Source organism: Betta splendens, chromosome 7 (assembly GCF_900634795.4).
Source record: "Betta splendens chromosome 7, fBetSpl5.4, whole genome shotgun sequence".
Taxonomy (NCBI): domain Eukaryota; kingdom Metazoa; phylum Chordata; class Actinopteri; order Anabantiformes; family Osphronemidae; genus Betta; species Betta splendens.
In genome coordinates this window covers 11,972,840-11,999,378 of record NC_040887.2, presented here as the reverse complement: position 1 = coordinate 11,999,378, position 26,539 = coordinate 11,972,840, and the positions used below count along the sequence as shown (strand labels likewise).

The window sequence follows — 26,539 nt, the reverse complement described above, 5'->3', positions numbered from 1 at the left end:
CCCTGAGTGTAAAGGTCCCGAAGGTTTTAGAAGCATGCTGTAGCAAACCCAGGATCACATAATGTACACCTTTGATTATTCAACTTTATATTCCTTCACCTAGACTATGTCCTGCATAAAGCTACCACAAGCTTTTAGCCAGAAACCATAAAGAAACATAAAATCAACTACAGCCTTTGAAAACATAGTGCGTCTTGTATCAGTTGTCTCTTAATTTGAGCTGTTTTATGATGTTTTAAAAGTACACAAGTATACAAGTATTTCTAGTCTAAACTAATATTTAGTATAATAATTCTCTCTATATATAACAATATGGTTAACAAGTAGCAAATCAAAGACAGTGAAGCATGCATCTTCCTGGAGCTATATTACAGAAACGCCAAATCTCATGTTTGGGCATTTTAAATTAACTGCCACTTAAAGGATACAGGCGCATAAAGGAGTTATTCCAAAGATATTTAACTTTATTATTCATGACCAATTAGGGTATAATTGGATGTTATAAACTGTACACATCTGAAGCCGTGGTACGAACAGCTTTTTCATAGACTGATCTAAGTTTTTTTATAAAATATTTTAAATAATCCGAATTGCTAGATGATCGCGGCAGCTCGGCAGGTAAACGTGTCTCTAGGTGTGCGGCTACTACCAAAGATGGCAGCACTTCCTGGTCTCGCGGAGTGGTCCCCTGCCCTTCGCCGTGCGTTGTGACGCTGCCGTAACGTGGGGTTTCCCAGACCTGAGTGCAGGGTTACCGCGCCCATCTCTGCTGTTTGATGGCCGGAGGAAGAATCGACTGAGATCCTGGCGTGAAGGAAGAAAAGAGAGGGACGACGACGGTGGGAAAGACTTGACGGGATTTTTTCGGCTTCGAGTTGGAATTTGAAAACCGGAGAGCGCTTAAACGGGACTCTCGCGCGTCTGTCTGGGTGAAACGCCGCCTTGTCTCTGTGCCGGTGTGTCTCCCCCCTCGGCGGGTGAAAAACTGGGTTCGGGGAGTGCCGCTCCTCGGTAGCTAAGCTAGCTAAATCTGAGCGCCGCGGCGGAGAGAGGAGAGACAAGATTTTGCCGTTTCCAGTCAATGTGATATAAACGACGGACGCCCTCGACTGAAAGCGGGTAAGGATATACATTGATGCTTGCTTGAAATTGTGCTTCGGGAAATGCATGGAGTGTCTGTGCAGTTTGCTAGCCTATCGAGAGGGGAAGATGAACGAAAGGGGTTAACAGTGTTGAGTGGCTCCTCCGATAGTTAGCTGCCGTTAGCTCGCTGCTAGCTGGGCGCTGCTAGAGTGGGTGGGGGTCACCGTTGGTGAAACTTAACCCACTCATTTAACCCAGTTGCAATTTAATCACCGCAAAATTTGACGTCTTACGTGCCGGGTCGTTATGTCTGAGCTTTATGTTTAATGGGCGGTGATTGTTAATTAGTAGGCTAGTTAGTGACAGCTTGGTAGGTTAACGTTAGCCAGCACCCCTCCAACGTCCGGGTATCTTTCGGCCTCTTGACAGAAATCTGCTGGTGCTTTTTAATTAAATAGGGTTCCGTTTAATTAAGTGGAGAAATTCGGGGTTCAGTCGAGGTGTATTATTTATTACCACGTATTCTGCATCTATGTTGGCCCACATTTCCACATCTTTGCTCTGTAGTTGCAAGTGATCACCAGTTAAGCTAATTAGTCGTGCATTTTCTACTCTCGGTGTATTAACCACTAACCCATTGGCGATCTGGTCAGGGGGATCAGATAGCAGCGACTCCGTCCACTTGCTCAACTTAAACGGGAGCAGTTTTCACGTACTTATACTCGTGTTGGAAAACTGTGGCATCGTGCAGTTGACAACGAAGGGAGTCTAAAAATGGCTCCTTTACCAGAATCATCACCACCCACACTGTTCTGTAGCCGGTCCGCACAAGTTAGCCAGCAGTGGCCACAGCCTACGTTTGTAGCCTGGTATGGCTGATCGGGGTGTGTATATCCCGAACATGGCAGCTGGAATTATTAGCCTCTCGGTGAATATAAACGGTGCTGTTGACTCCCACTGTATGTAAAACGGGCAAATGCTGAAACGGTGGTATTTGCATTATTAAAATTATTTACGTAACGCGGAATAGCCCCGCTGTGGACACTTATTTGCCTAGCTCGGCTTAGACGGGTTCGTCGAGCTGGTAGTGCTCAACTCACTGAATCGAAACCAAACCCTTATGGGTTACAGTTACTGTATGTTCCAGCTAGCGTTACGTTAACATCCACACAGCTAGTCTGCAGAGTCAGCCTTCCAGGCACACACTGGCGGTGCTGTTAAGGAAATGCCAAATGCTTTAGCGCGGTTCTTCCTCGGACTGCACTAAATGTTATTTACATTTGTAGCGGTCGGAACACAGCTGTGAGACTGCGTCGGAATAATGGCAGTACCGCGCCTCTGTGGACCGGATAGTGGTAATAACCATTTTATTTAAAGCGTAAAACCACAGAGACACAGTCCGCTCTTAATTTGGCCGTCTTCGTTTAACGATATATAAACGAGATCGTAGAAATCCAATTAGACAATGTGTTAATCTCGGATCACGGGGCTGTTGCAGGGCAACTTGTTAGCAGCTACAGCCACCGGGCCGCACTTCTCCGTAGTGTCTCCAACTCTACACCGGAAAACGGACACGCTTATTTCACAGCGCAGCCTCAAAGAAGAGGCCTTGCGTAAGAATGTGGTGTTACAGCAGAGATCACACCGTAGGACTATATTTAGTGGTAAATAAGCCGAACAATGGTTTAGAAGCGAGCCAGACGTGCTGTCGCAGGAAGCCGAGCTGAGCGCCTCCTCCGGCGCTGAAGCGGGCTCAGCGTAGCCTGCCGCCTGGGCGAACTTATCGACTCGCGCCACCGTTCAATGATCGCATGCAAAGAATGGATTTTTTTTAAATGGCAGATTTATAGTCATCTCAGGAAATTTTGGCGTTTCTTAAAAGAGCTATTTGTGTATACTGTTTCACAAAGATTAATTCATTTTGCCAGTGTGCCCCCTCCCTCCGCCTCCTCGAATGAATGGGTTCCTGTATTCAGGGCCCAAGCAGCTGCAATGAACAAGATGGCGTTCAAAGCCTTTTTCATCACCGCTTTTTCTCAGACTGAGAGAGACAGCTGCCGAGCATCGGTGGGTTCAGGCTTGGCTGGCTACATTTCTTTGATTTCCATTATCGTAAAATACGAGTACGTTTGTAATAAATTGTTGTAAAGCTAACGGATTCCCGGTGAGACGAGTCCAATATGTACTCTATGGGTACAGGACATGGTGGTAAAGGGGTGTTGTACATGACATACTTGACTATGAGCCTGAATATTGGGGAACATGACAATTACAATATAAAAATTCCATGTTCGTGACTAAATACACATTAGCATGTTTATTCTGATAAACAAATGATGAATCTGTACAACTTCAAAGGCTTTATTTGAACAAATGTGAATTTATGCAAGACATCTTACTGTAGAGATTTTACTGGCCTTATTTTTTTTCTTGTTTTTTTCCAAATGTTTTTTTAGTAATGGCTTTCGTTTGGTTGGAAAATGGGTTATTTCTAAAGTTATATAACTTTTGTCACTTTGTGGTTTTTAAATGGTGATCAGGATGTGTGGGACACTGTAGTGTCTTAGTGACACCCTGAATGATTTTTAACACTGGTGGACAGTGACGACATAATGTGGGAATCTGTGTTGATGCCTATACAGTGGTACAAGTAGAGTATGACAGGCCTGTCTGAAAGTGTCTGGCAGTCAAGTGTGTCTGAAGACTTGTGCCTGCATTTCTGCAAAACAAAGACAGTCAGTGGTGTAAATGTCCTCCTTTAGAAAATCAGTGTTTTGCACATTGGACATGGCCTTTTATTTTCAAATAAGAATTTTTTTCCCACGTGTGTGAATCTGCAAATGCAGAATATAAATGGGATTATATTCTTAGTCTGTGGATTTTGGTCTTTGGGATTATGTTGCTTTGGTTAGTAGTAGTGCTTATTTTTCTCTCACCTCTGATATCATCCTGCCCTCATCCCATTGTCCAGTAGGCATATTTAGAATGGAGGAAAGTGTGCAGATGTTAAGTGAACAAACACCACCAAAGAAGTCTATTTTAAAAAAAAAACTGAGCAGTTGAAAATGGTTTCAACTGTTTGAAAGAACTGTTAGTACAACATTTGTTTAGCCTGTTAGTAAAAAAAACACCTGTGATAATTCCATTAATTTCATCCCATCCTACCCACCCTTTGCTGTGTTCTCTCTCTGTATCAGACACATTTCATCAAGTCATCTAAGTGTGTCTGTTTTGACTAGAATGTACATCCGAATCACGTTTATTCCTGGTCCAGAAATACTAACTCCACAACTACAGTATGTACTGAAGGTATTTTTATATGAAATTATATCTATACACTTAATGGTGCCCTCCTACATTTTCTGCACAATTTCAGGCAGCTTTGATCATATGTAAGTATTCAGACAGGGGTATCATTAAAAGGTTGAGTCAGAGGATTTCCAGGTCCAGCGTTCACTGTAATCACTTTAATACCATGAACAATAAAAATGTTTGGTTTAAGAGGCCTAATGGTCCTGTAAGAGTTAGATAAAGATGTCAGGTTAACATTTTGCCAATTCATAGAGCTGTCACCTGTCACCCTCAATGCTTTTAAAGGATTTCTTCACGAAGGTTGTCTTTGTCATTTACAATATTCTTCTTCCTTAATCTAAATAGACCATTAATAGTGGGATTATGTCTTACATGAAAGGACTGCTGTATTATGATTGGGTAGTTTCTTGGGTAGTTTCTTATTTTCCTTCCTACAGACCTTAGCTGAAATAGATTTCAGGGTTTGTTCCACATTCATATTCATGTGTGGCCCAAGTGAGTGTAACTAAAGGTCTGTGATAGTCTAGTGTCACTAACTATCTATTGGTATTGATCATCAGTCTAACTGTATGTAGGTGAAACAGACTAAAGGTTCCGGTGTAGTATTTTAAAATCGAATTGTTACCGGTTTTAATTACCAGTAAACCTGAAACAACAGGAAATCTTTATCAGAGGAATATTTTTCCAAACAGCAAAAGCTTTGACTAGATTGAAAATTATATCTAATAATTCAGAAGAACGTGATTTCAGTTCTTCTCAATCATAACAATGTTTCTCAGAAGCGTGTAACCTGTTAAAGGAACTTAGGAAATTTGTTTGCATTTTGTCAAGCGCATGCATCTAAATTAAGTATGTGTTGAGGTTCCTGCTGAACAAAAAGTCCCTATTTCAGAATTCAGAAATGCTGGTCTTTGCTGGCGAGATAAAGTTGCAGGCCAGTTTTTTTCATATTATACTGTAATCAGTTTGCTTGTAGACTATCTCTAATCCTAGTGGTACATGTAACTGTCCCTTTTAATGAAAAGTCTGCATCTTGTAATTTGTCTAGAGTTTATATTAAAAATCTACAAACACATGACTTGGTAACTATTGGTCAAAATTTCGTAAGCTGCACTCTAATTTGGCACCTTAGGATGGATTGAACAACTTCTTTTGAATTCAAAACAATTGATTAACTGCTGACTTATTTAAAAATGGTATAAAATACCACCGGATAAAAATGCATGAATGTCCACGGTCTAAAACTGTCTGATTCTGACACATACAAAGTTCTAGAATCTGCATCTTTTTTTAATCTAATGTTCTACCAACATTACATGAATGCTATCCTGTCAGGGAAACCAAAGAAGCACAGTCAGTGAAACACATCTTTAGTGTCATTTGTAGCTCATATGTACATGGCTAACCACATATGCACCTTTTCATCCCATGTCAAGGTTACAAACACTGCTTCATATTAAATCAAGGGCAGGAAATTGCATGTTAGGGGAACTGTGTGTGTTGGGGGGGCTTGATCTACCTGTACACAAGTTAAGACTCCAGACCCTTCTCACATTCGTCCCAGTGAGGGCTTGTAGAAAATGTAACCCCGGCAACTGATACCCCCCATTGGGTGTAGTATAACATTATTTTTTGTCACGCCATGAAAAAAAACATCAATTTTAATTATATTGACTTGCAGTAAAGACTACTCCCTGAAGAGTGAAGGATGTGCATATATGGGCATGGACGAAAGTAAAACTGACAAAACGTTTTGGTAATTCTGCAACTGTATGGGCTACTGTTTACTACAGCGTTTTTGCCAGCACAGTGCAAATATCAATAGACTTGGATGTCTGCACTAGATTAGTGATGCGTGGTGACGAAACTCTGGTTAACTGGAAATGATTTGAATTTCCAAAGTTGGATCAACAACTTCTGCTAAGAGAAAGGGAAACATAGCAAACCATTCCACTAATGACAATTGCAATTCCAGTATACATCCTTAACTGCATTCTCTACCTGCAGGACCCGTTAGACAATCTAAAATGTATGTAGAGTTGCCTGTCTCTACATTTGTAATCTCCGGTTCGTTGTTGAGGACGTGATCCTGAAAGCGAAAGAATGTGGTTGACATGTCAAGTCATGACGTGGACACGTTTAACATCTTAGTATTGCTACAGATATGTAGTTTAAATTAATAAATGTGAATGTTTTTATATCCTTGTTAGCTGCAGAGAGTATCTCATTTGTTAAAATGGTTTAAAACAAAGAATTGAACCAAAAGGTTTATATTCTTTAAGCTTTATATGTATGTGTATACGTTTCACTTTTTGTTCAGTTTGAAATATATATAAATTTCTGTTTTGTTAAGCATATTTTCTGATTTCATATCTTGTCTGTAGTTGGAGTGCAGGGGCTGTTATGCATACTTAACTTGTCACCACTGGCCAGAAGAGCTTGGCCAATGTTTTGAATAGTCAAAGTGGCACCAGGCCTGCTTGCTGACCCACACCCAGCCTGTCACCACTCTGTGTAATATTGGCAAAAGCCCATCACAGGCTCTAGCCTTACTTTGCATGGTCATACTAACGCACACTCTGCTTTGAATAGATGGTGTCTCTGTGGATTTACATTGTAACCTATGTATTTGACTGCAACTGAGAAAATGTGACCAAGCCTGAATCCTGAGGTGATGGTGAAAGAAACCATCACCTCACTCAGATTTCTTCCTCTTTCAAAGCAATAAACTCCGTAGTCACTTGAACTAAATAGTGGGCTAGCTGTCATGTGACTCTTCACACACACACACGTATTTGTTCCTCTTAGAAGCTTGGAGAGAAATCATGGGGGATGGGTATGATTATTAATGCAATCAAAGGAGTGTATTTTATGTTTTAAATAAAATCATGCTTTTGGCTTTAGGCTAGCCTGACCTTCCTTTCCTTTTTAATCTGATTCATTCCACTGTATGAAAAGCTGTTTGTGCAGCTATTCAAAAGTACAAAACACAGCTTTGTTAATGTATGTGGCCCTTTTGCCAACCTAACTGCTAGCCTGTGAAATATGTTTGTTTGGGGTCTTTTTGTGTTTGGTGCGTTCTTTCTTTTCCTCACATGTTGTGATGGTTGACATGCCAGCAAGTCATTTTTTATAGTAGTTGTCTTTTGTTGAGCTGCTTTATATTGCCTGTCAGGAGTTTCTTATTACGCTACAATAACTATGTATGCTATTCTTAACTACTGCTGAAAGTATTCTGCATCATGGAATGTTTTACTAATCAATCAATTAAACTGTACTGTCGGTTCCAATTATGTCATGTTCTCTATCATCAACCATTATCCACAACAGGCTGCCGCCCTGACAGCGCATACGCATAGTGTAGTGCCCAGGGAAGAGGACAGATTTACATATAGTTAATTTCATGTTCGCTAAGCAAAGTTATTTTTGATACTACATATAAAGAGCATAAAAGGACAAGAACAAGTAAACTTCAGAGAGAACAACAGACAGCAGCTTCAGTTAATAATGTCACTGTGCAGAGAGGACAGTGATAGGGGCTACACTGGATTTTTTACAGTTTTGTCTGTGCTCTCTAAAAAAGATTCAGTGCCATGCTGTGATTTCTCAATTCTTTGAGCAAGATAATTACACCAAACGTTGATCATATTGAAAGATCTCTGGAGGAAGGCAAAGATGGTTTCAACACCTAATTACTTTGCATACCTTGAGTAACAGAGATATTTGCATTTGCGTTTTCTTCAGGTTTGAAGTAGTTTCAGTGTTATCCAGGAATTTCACAGGTTACACCATATGCATACTGTTTCTGCTGTAGCTTGTTGATGTAAAAAGGTTTTGCCAGCCAAAACCCCATCTCTCCAGACATAAGTGCTAAGTAGACCAATGCCACAAATGTTGAAAGCATACTAACATCATGTATAGGATGTTCTGGTCCATTGTCTTGTGCTATAGATTAAGTAGCCAATAGTGGATCTGATAGCCTCTCTATTTGAGCAAATTTTTGTACTGTATTGTTCATGTTTCAGTCATCTAAACTGAGTGGAACATCATCTAAACTGTGTCACCCTATGCATACTCACTTGTAGCCCCAGGATTTTGTTCTACTTTCAGAAAAGCAAAATGGGTTATGGGGCCTGCGGCCTTTCATTTTAGTTCAGCCATTCTTCTTGATAACCATGAAGGTCTTAAAATCCACCTACGTCCCAGACGGTGGTTAAACAAATACTCTAATAAACCAAAAGGTAAAAGCTGACAAAATGTACTGTGTATTAGTACAAAGAATGGTCTTGTGCTCATTCCACTTACTATTGGACAAAAATAAAGATATACGCCCTTGGACTGTAGGGGCAAAGCTGGGGATTGTAGTTGTCCTATTCAGAATTCCAGTTATTTATCCAGCTGGCGACCAACCTCTTGCGTCAAGAAAGGCATACATTTAAAAATATTTAAGTATTGATAAGAGGAAAAAAAACAATTGCAGATTAATGCAATGTTTTGTTTAAAACTACATAGAAGGCTAGTGCAAGTGCTGTTTAAATGTGTGACGTGCAAAAAAAAAAACAAAAACAAATTGTATTAAGTGTTTAAAACCTTTACTTTGATTTGTTTATAGCTCAAACCTATGCCCAAAACCCTGCTTTGGTTAGATTGTCCTGTTAGCACAGATGACATGGCTGTGTTCTGTCAATTGAAAGCAAATATTTAAAGTATCATTAATTTAAAAGGTACATCAGCTTGAGGTGTTTGATTTCAACAGTTGTGGTTGAGCTGTGTCGATGCTGTTGGCAGGGTGAAGTCCATTGGGGTTCAGGTGATGTAGCATTCTGATAAAAGGGTGCAGGGACAAAAACGACAGGTTCACTCAAGTCACAGTATACGTAAGTAAGCAGTAACTGGTTTAGGATCTCTTTAGTGATGCATTTGAGCAGTCCTGGCCTTAATGCTTTTAGAAAATGTCTAGGAGCAATCTCTTTCTCTCTTTTTATACTGCATCATCAGTCCCTTGTTCCCGCCATCTTTATGACCTGGTTGTATTTTTACAACTACAATTACCATGCATCTTTTGCCCTCAGCAGTTCGAAACTCCGCCTTTACCCACTAACCAGATGAGCATGCATGTACAGTATCACTTGACTTCTGGTTTGCACAAATACAAAGGCCAAATTTAACTAGTCAACAGGGGAAAAAGTTATCAGTTATAAGATCTGATCATGTAAAATTTAAAGGTGTGTTTCTCCTTTGATCTCAGAAAAATTGCATAATCTGGTACCATCATATAATCCAAAAAATGTATTTGTTGATAGTTTGAGATTATTTTCACTGCTTGTTTGGTAGTTGAAGCTAGTCATTGTTTAAGCTGCCATTACTGGTTAGACTGTAGGTGCTGAACACAGTAAATTTTCTGCAGGTCAAAGTGAAACGGCACAGTGGTGGGAGACTTCTTTTAAATATTGCAGTAGTTTTCTTCCGATGAATGGATAGAGAGACGGGCAAATGATAACTTCCAGACAGAGTGCTTTACTAATAGCCATTTCAGTTGCATAAAGAGTTGTAAGTGCAATTGCAGTGCATGTTACTTGCTAAAACCTTTTCAGTATGAGTAAACCTAAAAATCGATGGGGAAAAGCACATTAAAATCCTTTTCTGCAACCAGCTTAACATTGCTTTTTTACAATGAAGTGAAGTTCATAGATCTTAGATTCTTAGATAGATTCATAGATGAGGTATCCCTTTCCTGAATTGATGCGTCTTATCATTATCCAAGGGTTTGTTTTAACCTTCGTATAAATTAGAATTGAACTGTTCTTAAGCATGTTTTCATGCATTTCCTATAGTGTAAAACATGTTTTGTTTATTTACAGTAGTTCCAGTAGGTATGAGGTTATTTTGGTTGTTGTTGCAGACCCTTTTCATGTCAGCAGTGTAGCTTAGCACTGACTAGTCTCATAGTATCAGTTGTGATTATTTGTTTACCAGTACAGGCTAGACCTAATGTCGGGCTGACCTAAATTATTGTGAAGTGCAAGCCTCCTCTCCTTTTTTTATTTAGTTGTCTTTAAACTGTTAAGTTTGTCGTTAATATAAACCTGCCTGTCAAGATATCGGGTGTAACTTCGAAAAAAAAACTGTGCAATCACTGTCATTACAACAACAAAGTCTGGAAGGACTCTGGCAAAAACTAAACCTTCAGAGCAAGTGTATTCGCGCGTGCGTGCGTGCGTGCGTGCGTGCGTGCGTGCGTGCGTGCGTGCGTGTGTGCGTGTGCTGTCGCCACATCCGCTACATGTTTTGACAAAGTGAAGAGAGAGACGAGCACATCTAGGGAAACACCCTAAAAAAGGAAACGCCTGCTTAGACAGACTCTCATACTAACGTGGAGAACATTCTGACACAGATGTAACCAAGGCAGTGCCACAGGCAACTGCTGACTGAGTCTCAACATCATCTATAGCACTCTGTACCATACAACACACTTCTAGAGGTAGCAAATCACAACTGAAATTGCTGAGGGCAAGCATAAGCACAAAGTCCTTCAAAAGAGCACACCTTTATGGAAGGAGGAGCAGGGACAGCTGGTATCGTAGGAGGGGGTCATAAATTATTAAATCCACCATTTTTGCCCCACCTTTTGAACACTACCTTGTGCCTGATATGTGACTGTATGTCTGTGTTTCACAGCTGGACAGTATGTAAAACAAATATTAATCACGCTCATTAAGACTGAAAGCATCGTAAAACTTTGTGTGCTGCCACACCTTTTCTCCTTTGCATGCAATGCCAATTCCCAAATCAACAATTTCTTGTATTCATATTTCCTTTTGTTTGCTACCTCATGAGTTTGGCATGAGTTTTACGTAAATGACTGTACTATTCGTTGTCTTGGTTTGTACTCTTGTATTTTATATGTAGACCAGTGTGATCGCATGTCGCCTAATTCAAATTTTATAGTAAGTGAATGATATTTACTAATGTAAAAATAATTACACAGCATCTAGTGGTAAATGTTACACTTTATAGTTTATATATATATATATATATATATATATATATATATATATATATATATATATATATATATATATATATATATATATATATATATATATATAGTTTATAGTTATTCTTTGTCTTGGATAACAATTTAAATCGCATACATTAGATTGACCATTTATCTTGCACCTTTTTCATACAGAATGATGAAAAATGCAGAGGCATTGCATGGAGTGCTTTACAGTGTTGCCGTTTCTGTCTCAGCTCTTGTTAACTATATCTATTCTTTGCTGTGCATTTTGACTTTTGTGTAGCATGTAAATTATTGAACGTTGAGTAAACATAGACCTCCTCTGTTCAGTGTTTAGTGTTGGTAAGCTTACCAAGCTCCCTCTCTTTCACCATGGGGTTAATTAACGGTTCCCCTCCCAATTGTCCTCTGCTTGTTCACTCTCATTAGTTTAATCTGGCTCTGTCCTCCAGCTTGCCTTCCTTGCCTCTATCCTCTTGTGCACCAGAACATCTCTCTGCCTACCCCACCCCTTATGTCATCAGTAGAGCCTTTTGTCTCCCCCAAAATCTAGTCTTCTCTATCTTTAAGAGGTAAACTTTGAATTATGTCCTGTAATTGATAGTTTCAAAGAGGCTTGAAATTCACTTTCTGCAGTCCTCCACCTGTGCTCCATCTAAAGGAACCTTATCAACCTACAGGCCTCTCTGTTCTGTGACTAGGAAGCTCATCTTTCCCAGTCTGCATAGTGTGAAAATGAGTGGTGCATCTGTGAACATTGTTGAATGGGAAGGAGAAATACCAGTGAAGTGTGTTTGTGTGTGTTTCTGGAGTCAAATTACACTTCCTCTCTCCTTGTCACTGTGTTGTGCTGAGATGTCGGGGCTGATAGGAGTGGCTGGAAAATGTGAAGTCTGCTTCCCTCCTCTTCTTTTCTCCTCCTCCCCCACCACCACCTCTCTAAAAATAGCTGGTAGAAAGAGAAGGCAGCAAAAGTCTGGGCTCTGTTGGACTGCCAGTGGTTTCAACACTCCCCCACCACCAGCACTAGGCATAAGGAGTCCTCTGCATCACACCTCTAATCGCTAGTAAGGAGCTCTGTCTTATAGTTGTAATAGAAGACTTTGTGTATTCATAGATTTAATTAATAGATTTAGGTTGGTTTTGGAGGGGAAAAAAGAGTCAAGTGTAGCACTCTTAAAATTTATCAGAGCATCCCCAAGGCATCACTGAACCTTTACCTTGCTCTAAATGGCATTGTTAGCTTGGCAGTCTCAAGTTCTAGCTGTATCTTTAGAACATTTGGTGACATTTAAATCTTTTTGTAATAATTTCTTTGTGAAAGGCAGCGATGATTTCACACTTAAGTATAGGCCATGTCCAGTTCAGATATTTGATTTTTTCTATCTCAAAAAAGGTTTTATTAGTAGCATCACATGGTTTAGAGAAAAACGTATTTCTACATTTGCATTGCAAAGGATTTTGTCCAAGGTATGCATGATACACAGATTTAATTAAATTACATTTAGTTTAATTTGGAATCATTTATAGTTAGAACTGACGTTGAGCTAATGAAAGTGGTATTTTGTGAATGTTTCGTCAATACATAAGACAAAATCTTGAGCTCAAAATTCTTTATGCGTTCAACCATTTGGATTTTTAAACCACCAGTTTCTTGAAAATAACAAAAGACTTATGCTATGTAATATTTGCTAGAGAGATAGTGGTAAAGTAGTGTGGTGAATAGTCTGGCCATTTCTGTGTAATGTATAGTAATTAAAATAATGCTCCAGGTAAGAAGCTGAATCAAATAAAAGCAGTATTGGTGATATGTCTGTAAAGGTTCATTCATCAAAAACAGTATAGTATGATTTTTTTTTCTCCCCATTTTTACTAGTGTCAGTTGGTGACAGTCTGCTAACTTATTCCATGGTAATATCAAATATGGTATATAGAACTTTTGCGCTACAAAGTTTATAAGATTTTGGAAGGAGATGCACAGAGTTTAAAAAATTGTCAGCTGAATAGAACCATAGGAAGATTTATGTTCCTACACAGAGGGATCTTGCAGAGAAGATGAAAATAGGTTAGTTATATTACCATGAGACAGCCAAGATTAGGGAGGTTAAGGCGGCTTGCTTAGGTGCAGACCATTTAGTAGCACTGGCCAATCAGGTGACTGGTAACTGTGAAGACGTCAGATGCTTGAAGGATAAAATATTAATTCAGAAGGTCTCCACACTCCCCAAGATAAAGGACTTGTATCACAACCCGGAGCAACAGGGAGGTAAGGTTTGATTGTTTAGAATATTTCTTGCAATTAACTTTTGTTTCAAATTGTTATTGAATGAGTAAGACAAGTGGACATAAATGGAATACCAGTTATTTCACTAGATGTGGACACTGAAAACCCCAACTCTTTGCTTTGTGTAGGCAGTGATGAGTCTACTAGCTACAGTACATCTTCTCAGTGTCAAATCTACCTGTAATTCAAAGGCTAATTTATACAACAGCATTTTTCATATAATTCATCGTCTTTCAGACAGTGAAAGTGTCGGTGCTAAGAGTGTCAATCTGAGGATTGGGGTCAGCGGAATAGTCGCTGCTTTTAGGATCATCAGCAGGTTTTGTCTTAACCGGATTTGGATGGAGGAGCTGAATCAACTGTGTCCCAGGATTACAGGGATGACATTGGAGGAGAATCCAGAGGCCAGAGCATTGATGGCTTTAACAGACCCTGACTGTCAAGAGTTCCTTGAGGTTGTTCCTGTAGTGTGTCAATTCTCTTGGTCTGCTTTTCTGCTTCCCATAGCTTTGATAGTCAGGAGGAGGTACGCTCGGTCTCTGTTGGTTGTTTTTTTTATTTATTTTTTTATTTTAATCATTTATTTTTTAGGTTGGCTGTTTAGTTTCATCAGTTATACTTTCTTAGTGTGGTTTAAAAAATATTTTCACTGTTTTCCTCTTGGTGTTGTTTGAAATAGGGGTGAAAAATAAATTCAACATCTTCAAAAAAAATTATCTTGAGCCTAAAGGAGAGCCTAATGCTTGTTGCTAGGTAACCATTACCAGCTGGCAAGGACAAGTCTAGAGCTATCTAGAGTGTTGGTCTGTTGTGGCTCCCTGCAACTTTGTCTGGGTCTTTAGATTGGATTTAAAAGCCTTTTTATTGCAATACATCACAAAAGACACCATCTTTGGACATTTGCCCAATATCTTCTCTCACCTATCAATGTCATTGGGTGCCATAAAGGGCAGAGAAAAATATAAAGATTAATAATTGTACAATTTGAGTATTACGCCAAAATTAAATGAGCAGTATAGGGTATGTTTGCTGAGTCTCTTATTTCTTGTCTCCTCCAGATCTGCAAGTATAGGCGGCGTAGCGAAGCACACTATTAGCAGAGGAAAATGAGTGAACTGGATCAGCTACGCCAGGAGGCTGAGCAGCTCAAGAACCAGATCAGAGTAAGTCTTCCACTACATTATGCGTAGCTCAGTCGGACTGACACTTTGTGTTTAACATGTTTCCAACTGATGTTGATGAAAGCATACTTTTCACAGAGAACCTTCCTATGTTAATGTCATTTTTATGTTAGCCTGCTGGACTGAACTGCAATTTCTTATTTCAAAACACTGGCCTCTTTTTAACCTGTAACCAAATGTGATATATATTGTTGATAATTGAATTGAATTGTCATCATTCACTCACATTAGCTGCAGATCAGGTACCAAGGACATCATTAGGCACTGTACAGCTTTCCACTGACCATTTCAGCAATGCTATGTTAAAGATGTGTGTCGATGCCTGTGCAGTGCTGTAGTACATATAACATATAACATGAAATATCTCTGATTGGGTTAATGTGCTTTAGGATGCCAGGAAAGCGTGTGCAGATGCTACCCTGTCTCAGGTAAGAAAAGTATTTATACCATGATCGATAATGAATTGCATTTGTGGTTTTGTAACAAAGTATATTCACTGGAGCGAAGCTCTCTGTGTTTCCATTTACTTCACAAGACTATTTACGTTTGCATGATGCAATCATGATTATGTACAGATCATCAAGCTCCCAGTACATTAAAACGTTTCTTTTTAAGCCATGTTGTTGGGTAACTGATCTTTGATTCTTATTTTTTACAGCATCTACTTTTAAGGTCTTGGCAAATTTCACATTTCAGCAGCTTCAGTTGTGTTACTGTCTAAAACATTTGGTTTGCTTTGTAGAGTTGTTTGGCCTACGTACATTTTTATGCGAGTTAAGGAATATTAAGTCTTGCATTTGCAATGCATATTTTAAGTAAACACTGTCAATTGCTGACTTGCTGATAAATGTACTGTAAAAACTAAATTTTGTACACTAAACTACTGTAAACTTTAAGCATCATCTACTGGACTCAGAATGACATTCTCTAACCTCAGTTCTGTTCTCTCATCTTATTTAGATCACAGCTAACATTGACCCTGTTGGCCGAATTCAGATGCGCACTAGACGGACACTGAGGGGGCATCTGGCTAAAATCTATGCCATGCACTGGGGCAGTGATTCGAGGTAATGGCATTCAACTTCATTCTATCCATTAACTACGCATTTCATGTCATCAGCCCAGCCCCCCATTGCCTAAATGCAGGAAATGGACATAAAAGTGTGTTTGAGTGTCCTTGTGCTGGCCACTTCTCCTGAGGGCCCTCCTCAATTTATGACATTACACAGCATTTCATTTTTGCATCAAAAGATATACATATACTATGTTCTACATGAGGGTGTATGTGTACATGTGCATGGTAGATGTTTTTTTTTTTCTTAAATTCATATTGGGCGTATGTTAGTCACTCTTAGTGTGTCCATTGTGTTGTGTGTTTGTGTTCATTGGGGGTGGGGTATGTGGGTAGGGAAAATACTCAAAATAGAGTCTGCCTTTGTTAGAGCGGTGCTGTGGCTGATAGCCAAGGCAGATGAAGCAACACTCCTTACTTCACAAAAAGCCCTTTTCCCCAGAGTTAAACACACCTCTCACCCAAGCAACCAAAACGTTAATCATTTTGTTGCCGGTGTGTATCATTCCACAGAGAGGCCTTTGTAAATTGCTAACGTCACCTTGTCAATCCCACATTGATGTACCTCAGAAAGGGTCTTGGTGTGTTTACCCAGTGTAAGCTATGTCTTGTTTGTTTGTTTCATCTGCTAATGTTTTACCTCCCAGAGGACTTGGGGTATTTATTGTACTACCTGCTGAGACCCAGCCACCCAGAGAGAAGGTCACATGAAGATGTTTTGACCCAGAGTCTAGGCTATGTCTGCTATTTTTAGTCCAACAGAGACAGTACTTGGATTCAGGCTGGGTGGGATTTCAATAGCTTAAAAAAAGGTTGTTTAATTTAGTTTTTTATTCACCACTTGCACATGCATTTCTGAATACACACAGTACAACAGTCAACAGTAATCAACTCTTATGATAGCTCAGCTCTAGTTTTGACAGCAAAATTCTAGTTGGGATTATTATATTATGGCACCTGCAAATGTGTTGCTACTGATAATCACATTGAACAAACTCTCAATAATATCAGCGCCTTAATAATATAATTCTTATTATTTATTATTTATTATTGTTATATAATAATAATAATAATACTTGAGACTGAATAGTTTTAATTCAGTCAGCATTACTCTAAAAATTTAAATCACTGTCCTGTTTCTGATAGATCAGATAGAATCTGTATAATTTTGGTGTACATCAGAAGTAAGATATTTAAGGGTTGAAAACATTTATTTAAAAAAGACTGATTGACTTGTACTTTGTATTGGTATTGGCAAGCTTAAAAGTAGAATTAAATTACCTAAAGCCTCTTGCAATTGGTCAGATTTCACATATTCCACATGAAAATATGTCCTCAAACACTGCTTCACACATCAGTCCTTTGGTTTTTGTTGTTACTTTATGCCTTAACTGAAAATCAGTGGTTTTTGTATCGGTTACCTTTATAGTTGATCTTATCGTCAATTAAGTCTTAATTAGAAGGTATAAATTGTTTTTTATTTTAATATTATGTCACAATTATTGTTTGTCATACAAGCTTTGACTTCCTCTATCCTCCACAGTCTACACAGTCTTGCACAACAGTAAATGTAGACCTTTCAGAGCTCTGGGGCATCTGATTCCAGTGGCATTTGTATCAGGGCTCATCTCTGACTTGAAAGGGAGGTCATCAAGCATTGCATCGTATATAAGCTTTGCTAGTTGGAGATTAATGGTTCATTTTAGAGCCGGAAAGTGATACTTCATATCCTTATAAACTAGAATTCCCAGTGCAAGCAATTCTGTCCCTAGCTTAATATGTGCTGCAGTGTTCCCATGAGTGTTTCCTGACAGACTGGTAGTTAAGATTTGCATAGTCCTTGATGTGTTCACTCTTCTTTCCTCTTCCTATGTGCATTGGGACCATCACTGTGGTTACTCTTTCTGGGTGTGCCTAGAGGGCAGAGATACAGGAGTGTACCTGAGAGTCATTCTTTTCTAGAAGGCAAAAAACAGGGTTTCAGAAATATTACAGTTTCATGAAAAATATTAGCTTTTAGTTAACAAGCACACAACTAAGATTGGAGCAAAAGGACGGAAGTAATTTCTACGAATGAAAAATAACGTTTGAGAATTAACTTGGCAGATCAGGTCATGACGCATATAAAAGGAGCCTTTTTTATGTGAAGATGGTCAGCAGTTCAGAAGTATTTGCATGGAACAGGGGTGAAGGTTAAATTGGATGTGTGAGATCTTTGGCCTCTCGGGTGGCTGATTACACGTTTCCCTCCAGATGACATCTCTTTCAAAGAAGGCCTTGCTAAACTACATACTGCACGCATCACTGCATCGGCTGTAATTCTGGTTCAACATTCCTTTCCTAAATCTCCAATCTGTGTAGCAACTGGTCCTCTGACGTCCCAGGTCGTTTACACCGTTGTCAAAATAAGAGGGCATGCTATAGAGTAGTAAACACAGCCCTGTTCCAACTCTCTCTCTCTCGTAGAGATTTCTACCATCAAATTCAAAATGAGATCATTTTTCATGAAAGCGTAAACTGTATGTCTACTGCTTTTATAATAAAACAAGACTTTCCCTAGGTTTGACAGAATAGATCATTTTAAATGTTTCATAGTTTAAGATGCCATCTGTTTCCCCCCCACCAGGCTTTTGGTCAGTGCCTCCCAGGATGGCAAACTCATAATCTGGGACAGTTATACTACAAACAAGGTAATGTCTAAGTACACATTTGTGTTGATCTACTTGGAAAATAATGTCTTTAAATATTCTCTGCTTGTTGCTTTATTTTTGGATTAGTGAAATGTTCCAGCTATGCTGATTAATAGAAAATATCCCAAACTAGATTGTTAGATGGTATTGTTTACTCTTGCTGCCCTCATGATCATTTAGTAAACAGGCAAATATTTCCCTCAAAAGATACAATGGAACTATAAGCCAGAATAATAAGTCTAAATATGAAAAATGTATGTATGATTTACTTTAACCTAAACCTAAATGTCTTGGTTTTACAAATGGCATTAAGGTGAACTATTATTTGGGGGAAGGGGGTATTATGAAAGCTTACTGTTTTCTGGCAGCAGGTTGAATAAAATCCTGAGCTCATTATAAAACAATTCACAAGTGTTTCATGCCAAGTATTGCTATTTATAGTAGGTCTTGTGTCCTTGAAAGGTTAAGTTAATATTATGGCCAGACTGTCACATGCTTTCTCTTCCATCTGTCACTACATGCTATCTAATATTAAATCTTCCTCCTCTCTTCCAGGTCCATGCCATCCCATTGCGCTCCTCCTGGGTGATGACGTGCGCCTATGCCCCTTCTGGCAACTATGTCGCCTGTGGAGGCTTGGACAACATCTGCTCCATCTACAACCTGAAAACCCGTGAGGGTAATGTGCGTGTTAGCCGTGAGCTGGCCGGGCACACAGGTAGGCTGGAAACATCCATTTGCATGTACACATTCACTAATCAGTCCCAGGATGTTTTTTAATGTCTGCCAAAATCTTATTTTTTTTGTTTTCCCCCAAATTCTTGTAGTAAAGCCTGCTTCATATAGTCTATTTAACTGTAGTGTAAAAAAAAAAACTTTGGTCAATTTATGGCTTAGCACAGATTTATCTATGTAAATGACACTAAATAAGTTAATGATTCACTGATTAGCTGCATTGAGCCTGTGTCATTAATCAGCTAAACGCTGTTTAGAAGAATATATTCTGTCATTCAGCATAATATAATTTGACATCTTGGGTAACTAAACGAGTCATGTAGCATATATCACAAAGGGTGACCATTAGATGTTAGCTTGCACAAATAGCAGTGGAGAATAAGGCACTCTCAACTGTTATTGTTGTGTATGTTAACACAAGAAAGAAAGAAAGAGAAACTAACATAATAGCTACATTTGTACTGAAAAGATGAAATTTCCAGTAACTTCCAGATTAATAGACTGTAGTCCTCATGTTTCTTGTTCAGAAGCAGTTAAATGTATGTATGTCTAAAGAACTATAGGAATTATGTATTGGGACAATGGACATATTATTTTATATACAATATGAAATCATTTGTTTACTGGTAATTACTTTCGCATGCAAGAAATGCCTGTCACATGGAGTGTGTATGTGATTTCTTTATTAAAAACAGGGCCATATTTCAACTCAAACCGATGAAAGTGTTAAGCTTTTGGGCAAGGAGCATTCATCTGATCAGTGTCACATGATGCAGGAAGTGTGTCAGCATTTTAGTTCCAGTTCTCTCCCTATTGGGAGGGGTACATACACCCTACCAGCTAGTGAGCGACTATGGAAGCAAGTTCTTAACCAGGGGATGTACTTCAGAGTTTGTGTGTCTGCCAGTAAATTGAAAAATCACTGCCCCTATATCCAGAAACTTGATTGTTTGCATGAAATATTGATTTTAAATTATACTTTTTCAAGACAATTCTGAAAAGAAACCTACAGCTTCTGTTGATATAGACAAAACTGTTGATCGGCACAGAGTTATTTCATCAGCCTCTTTGATTCCTTTCAGGTTACCTGTCCTGCTGTCGCTTCCTGGATGACAACCAGATTGTCACCAGTTCTGGAGACACCACCTGGTACGTTGTGATACTGCACCCAGTGACATTTAATTCAACAGCACCACAAAAAAAGCTCTCAAGATTATTGTTGCAATGCATTAGCAAAGTGTTAGTGCTAATGCATATAGTGTATGTGTCTATGGAAGCTGTTATGAACATTATGTTCCCTGTTGTAACACATTTTCTACATGAACTGGTCATAAAACATTTAACTTTCACCAAAGTCACGTATCATCTACTATTTGAGCTGAAAACCATTGGAATAACAATCCATTGAATATACAAAATCATGGTTGAAAGATTAAACGGCAGTAGTGATTTAGCAACACGTTGAACCACCCTTGCTGCTGGTAATAAGCACACAGACTTCCTGTAACTGGAATAAACCAGCAAAAAGGAATTCTAGATAATTCTTACTTACGTATGTTCTTCTGCTGCAATGTCTTTAGTACATCTAGTCTAAACAGCTCCGTCGAGCCCATTTGTTCTGTAAAGGGTAAAAGCTGGTCTCTGACTAAGCCTCTCAACCTACCTGCCAAGCTGTCCAGGTGTAATAGTCACAAAACACCATGCTCTCATTATTCCTTTTTTTAATGTCAAGATTATATTTTCATGGTGGTACGCGCTTAGGCTATTTCCAAAACTCCTACCTCAATTTTGCCTGTCTAAAATTATTGCAATAGTTTTAAATATCAGGTTAATCTTAAACAGATTTGAAGCAGTGCATTGTTATGCATGCAGAGATGTGGCCTTTGATAGTTTTGTTTATTTTTGACTCGTGAAGAAAAATGTTAGCCACTTGCACTGTTTGGATGAAGCTTTCTCTTGTCCCATGTAGTTTTTTTTGCGCTGAAATAGTTAGAGTCAAAAGGGGCATATAAAATTCTCAGCCAATGCTAAGAGAGGTTCCCTTTAAGGTATAATGTTAGGTCTTTCTGTATTTGTTTAACTTTAGAGCTACCAGAGTTGCATTGAATGTCTCTACGATTTACCTTCTGACAATTTTGTGGAACTTCCCAATGTTCCTGATAATATATTGTGGATTTTAACCATAATGATTTTGTTTCTTGCAGTGCTCTGTGGGACATTGAAACTGGTCAGCAAACAACTACATTTGCTGGTCACACCGGTGATGTCATGAGTCTCTCTCTGGCACCTGATACCAGGCTGTTTGTATCTGGAGCCTGTGATGCCTCAGCGAAGCTCTGGGACATCAGAGAAGGAATGTGCCGACAGACCTTCACCGGCCACGAGTCAGACATCAACGCCATCTGCGTACGAACTGCACACGCACACAAACACACTGACATGTCGTACACTTGTCGTATCGTGGTGTGAATTTCTCAAGACATATTTAGATCAAGTCTGCCAGAGCAGCTTCCAAGTTATTATGGAAGATGAAGTGAAGTAGCTGGTGGTTCAAAGCAGTTAGTCATAAAGGAGTTTCTATTTGTTAGTACTAGATCAGTTTTAGTTAGTAATTCATAAAGCAAACTTATAAAGAGGACACTTCAGGGTCTCTAACCAGTACAATTATTTGGTGACATACAGTATGTTGACCCTTTCAAGTAACTAATGAATAATGTATGTTAAAATATGTATTTGCACAACCTTAGGGAAATTTTAGTTTCTAAAAAATTAAAGCTGTGAAGATGTGATGTGTGCAGGTGCATTCTCCCGAATGCATGTGTAACAGTAAAACTAATAGTTCCTTGGGTGTTTTTGCAGTTCTTCCCCAATGGCAATGCCTTTGCCACGGGCTCAGACGATGCTACCTGTCGGTTGTTCGACCTGCGTGCCGACCAGGAGCTGATGGTTTACTCACATGACAACATCATCTGCGGTATCACCTCAGTGGCATTCTCCAAGAGTGGCCGCTTATTGCTGGCTGGCTATGACGATTTTAACTGCAATGTCTGGGACACCTTGAAGGCTGACCGTGCAGGTAAGCCACTTGGCAGAAAAGAGCTAGTAAATAGCTGTGGGTTCTGTGCTGTGTCCTTGCAAAGGACTGCTAATACCAGCAAACACTCCTATATGTTTTTGTAAGTGATAAAACAAATTAGTTAGTGCAATGCTTTAAAAAAAGCAGCAAAGGTGTCACTGATACTCTGTTGTACTGATGAAGGTAACGTGTAGCATTGTAAATCCAATGAAGCCAGTGTTTCTGATTTTGGTTCCAGGTATTTACATCTAGATCGGATGCACACCTTAGTACCTTTTATTTGAACCTACCCATTTTTCATGTAAGCAAAAGTATTGGAACAAATAGTTATATGGGTGATGGTCCACATTTTTGCAATGGCTATTTTGATTTTGATTTTTCCATCTTTTTTCTTAACAATTGATGAAAAGAGACATAAGATCAATTTTTGTCAGAGTATTAAACAAATCAAAACACATGTGGGGCTAAGCACCAAATGTTATTAGCTCCGAAAAAGACATGTGAAGCCATGAATACAGATATGATCGGATAGTAGGATACTGCTACCGGGGATCTACTGGAGTGTGTAATTCATATTTGTTCTGTGAATCAGTATAGGCCTTTAATAATGTCTGATTTCCGTGTTAATCTTTGTGGTGTTACTCACTTAAGGTGGAACAAAAGATTTCTCAAACCCCTTTTACCGTTTCTTGTTTTTTTGTTTTTTTTTTTCTTCTTACTGTTTTAGTCAAAAGTCATGAGCCAGTCAGCATTCGGTAATGGTCTCGTCAGAGCTAAGTCATTCAGGCAGAGCCACGTTGTGGCTGAGTTTCAACCTGTGCTGTATTCGTAGGTGTCCTGGCTGGTCATGATAACCGAGTGAGCTGCTTGGGCGTGACCGATGATGGCATGGCAGTGGCAACAGGGTCCTGGGACAGCTTCCTTAAGATCTGGAACTAGACTCTGAAGGTAACGCACTGAGAGTAATGTTCACTGTGGTTTAATGGTGGTTTCTTAACAGCTTCAGGTACATGGAGCCCAGTCTAGTTAGTTAGTATTCACTGCCATCTGGGGGTTATTAATAAAGGTGCATCATGAAACCAAAACATCAAGCCTAACATTTTTTTAACCACTATTTTCTGTCATATAACAATATTGGTAATGGAACCCGGGTGGACAAATAATTAACACTTCATACATTGTTTCTTTTAGGAAATTGTAATAATAAACTGTTTTTTGTCTTTTACTTGATTCTAGTTGGCATCCGGACTCCAAAGTTGAGTGGAAGACCATTCCAACGTCACAATGTTCAATTTTATTGCATATCCAATCTTTACAAAATACTGATACTGACTCCAAACACCCCAAAAAAACTATTAAGGGCAAAAATTCTCTCTCTTTCTCATTTAAAAGAGCACAATTGTCTGTCACTCATTCAGCTACAAAAATGAAAAAAGAAAAAAAAACTTGAGGAATTTAGTTGTTTCAGAATGAAACAGATGGGAAAAATTGTGCATTCCTCCCATGACTATGGTCTGGTATGGTAGAAAATGAAAATACAAACACCTGTCACCATCACTACCAGGCACACATGTTCTTCATGCTCATACACAAGTCTGAGTGAAGGTTATTACATGACAGTGATCTAACTCTTAATAGCTTTTTGGCCATGTTTATCTTTGTTTTTTGTTGTCTTCATTGTTATTTTTTTGTTTGAGAGAAGTAGATCAGCAAACTGTCAATGTTTAAAATGAGGATCAAAGCTTTGTTTTATTTTCTAGTCTTTACACATTTTAGAGAATGTTTTAAGTTGAAAACTAAAAGAACCTCCAGATCATGTTATCTTCAAATCCAGCTTTATCCCACTGGAGAACAAATGAGAGAATTGAGCTTCAACAGGGAGTCCTCAAGCCACTTCTGGCCCTTCTGTATATTTAGTCCCATGATACCTTTTACTTTCTATTTTCCAGTGTAGTCCACAAATCTTTGTTTGCACAAAAATTAAACTTTGCATATATAGAATAATGTCTAAGGAAAAAAGTTAACTAACCAAGCACATGCTGTTTATGATAATGAATGCTCGTTTTTAAAACGGAAAAACAACAAAAAAACAACCATTTTAACCATTCTTACACCTTTTCGTCTGGCAACAGTGTAGAATAATTAAATGAAGATTAACCCATCGGACCGTAATCCACCCTGCCCCTCCTTTTTTTTTTTTTTTTTCTTTATTCCTTCTTTTTTTTTCTTTATTCGTTTTGTTTCTTCTTTTCGTTTCTTTGCCCTGGTTTCTGTTGCCCGTGGTAGGGACCGGTGATGTGATTTGGTTGGGTAGAGAGTACCTCCACTTTAGCCCGGTTGCAATCCGGATGCTTCTCTTTCAACAGAGGTGCCCATTCCGTGCTTGGAAATGCAGTTACTACTCTGTGAATGACATGTTGTATAAATCAATGTTTGAAAATAATGATATTGAAACTTTTTAAGTTAAAAACGAAAAAAAAAAAGATTTTGGTTGTCTGCCATGGGTGGGTTATCTCTTAGAATCGCATGCTGTAGAATTGCTTAAAAAGGTGCATATGGAATAAGTCCTTTGATGTTTTTCTTTAAGAAAATAACCTGTTGAATATATCAATACAATGGTATTTATATTTTTCATTTTCTTTGATTTCTTTTGTTTTTGGCTACTCTGTGCATACATGATTAAACTAAAATGTCAAAGCTATGCACTTGAGAAGCAAACCCTGCAACATAAATGGTTACTTGGTCCATACCTGGGAGGGATTCCACAAATTTAGACGTAAATGTTTAAATTGTACACACATGCATATGTACATCCATTCACCTAAACATACACAATCTTAAATGGAACAAATAAATTTTCATTCCTTCTGTAGCAAACAAAAATTCCACTTATGATGAAAAACATTTTATAACAGGTTTTTTTCTGTCCTTTAATAAAAAAATGGAAAAAAATTCTTGCAGCATCTGAATGGCAGATTTTTCTGTTGTTCCCTTCTCCTTGTAAACAGACGCTCTTTCTTTAGCAGTAGTGACATTTTTTCCATTCTGTTTTTTCTCTGCGACATTCTGTACAAAAAATGTGCTGTAATTGTGCGTTAGGCCTGGAGTTGGCAAAAAATAAAACGAAATAAAAAATATTAAAAATTTATTAAATCCCTTTCCTTTTCTCTCTTTCTCCATCAAATAACTGTAGAGCTCTGCACCCCCACTGTTCCCTTTTCACCTTTTGTATTTAATTTTAAAGTCAGTCAGTGTACAACCGAAAGCTGGATGCAAGATAGAAACTATATTAAAATGTACTGTTATTTAAGATGTAATAAAAAGCAGTTTGAGATGACCTACTGTGTTGAGTGTGATTCACTTAGAGCGGTTCCCACTGAAGCTAGAATGTTGCGGACTGTTTGGTTTTCTTGTAATTATGTTTAAGTCAAATAAACAATTTCTTATCCACTGTTGAATCAGCCTGGCTCATTTGTACAGTCATTGACATGTTTGCCTCTTTAATTATTACTATACAGTTTCTTCTGGACAGTTTTTGTTTTAAACATTTCAGCCTTCCTTGTGTAATATGTTTCTTGTGCTTCAAGGATAATCTTAGCGTTCAGTGAACTATATTTTAAAAGAACTTTAACAGAAGCAACATAATGTAACTCAGTAAAGGGTTGCTTAAAAAAAGCTATGTAGAATATTACAACACTGCTATAATGAACCAATTGGAAGTGTTTGGTTGTGCTTGGTTCCTCTTTACCTCCATTCGAAGTCCTAAAAATATGTACCTTGTATTTTTTTTTTATTATTCTTGTGACTAATGCTTTGTTCTAGTACCACTAGCTGTACTTGAACAGGCTGTTTACTGAACAAAAGTTGACACTTTTATCTTTTCCATCAGTGATACGTATCTGTGTAACCGCAATCATAATAAGTAAGGCACGTTGCAGTGAGGCTTGTTTTATATTATCTATTATATTTTATGTTATCTATTTGAAGTTTTTTTAACCTACTTTTCTATGATTATCATGTGTTAACTGGATTTCTTTCTATTTTCTTTTTTTTTTTTTTTTGAAGTAATGGTAGCTGACAAAGCT

General features: G+C 38.5%; 1 protein-coding gene across 4 annotated transcripts; it reads left to right on the top strand.

Moving 5' to 3' along the window:
* Positions 1-724: 724 nt before the first annotated feature.
* On the top strand, positions 725-25,912 carry LOC114858178 (guanine nucleotide-binding protein G(I)/G(S)/G(T) subunit beta-1). 4 transcript variants are annotated; one of them, XM_029155036.3, is made up of 11 exons: positions 725-1,119; positions 14,759-14,863; positions 15,271-15,309; positions 15,842-15,948; positions 18,580-18,643; positions 19,199-19,361; positions 20,461-20,527; positions 21,583-21,784; positions 22,238-22,454; positions 23,287-23,402; positions 23,691-25,912. In XM_029155036.3, exons 2-10 carry the CDS (start codon positions 14,807-14,809, stop codon positions 23,391-23,393), a joined length of 1,023 nt encoding a protein of 340 aa, XP_029010869.1. In that variant the 5' UTR covers positions 725-1,119; positions 14,759-14,806; the 3' UTR covers positions 23,394-23,402; positions 23,691-25,912. The 4 variants fall into 4 exon arrangements, with proteins under 4 accessions (XP_029010869.1, XP_029010870.1, XP_040927369.1 ...); XM_029155037.3 differs by lacking the exon at positions 725-1,119 and adding an exon at positions 2,293-2,438; XM_041071435.2 differs by lacking the exon at positions 725-1,119 and adding an exon at positions 13,629-13,682.
* Positions 25,913-26,539: the final 627 nt, after the last annotated feature.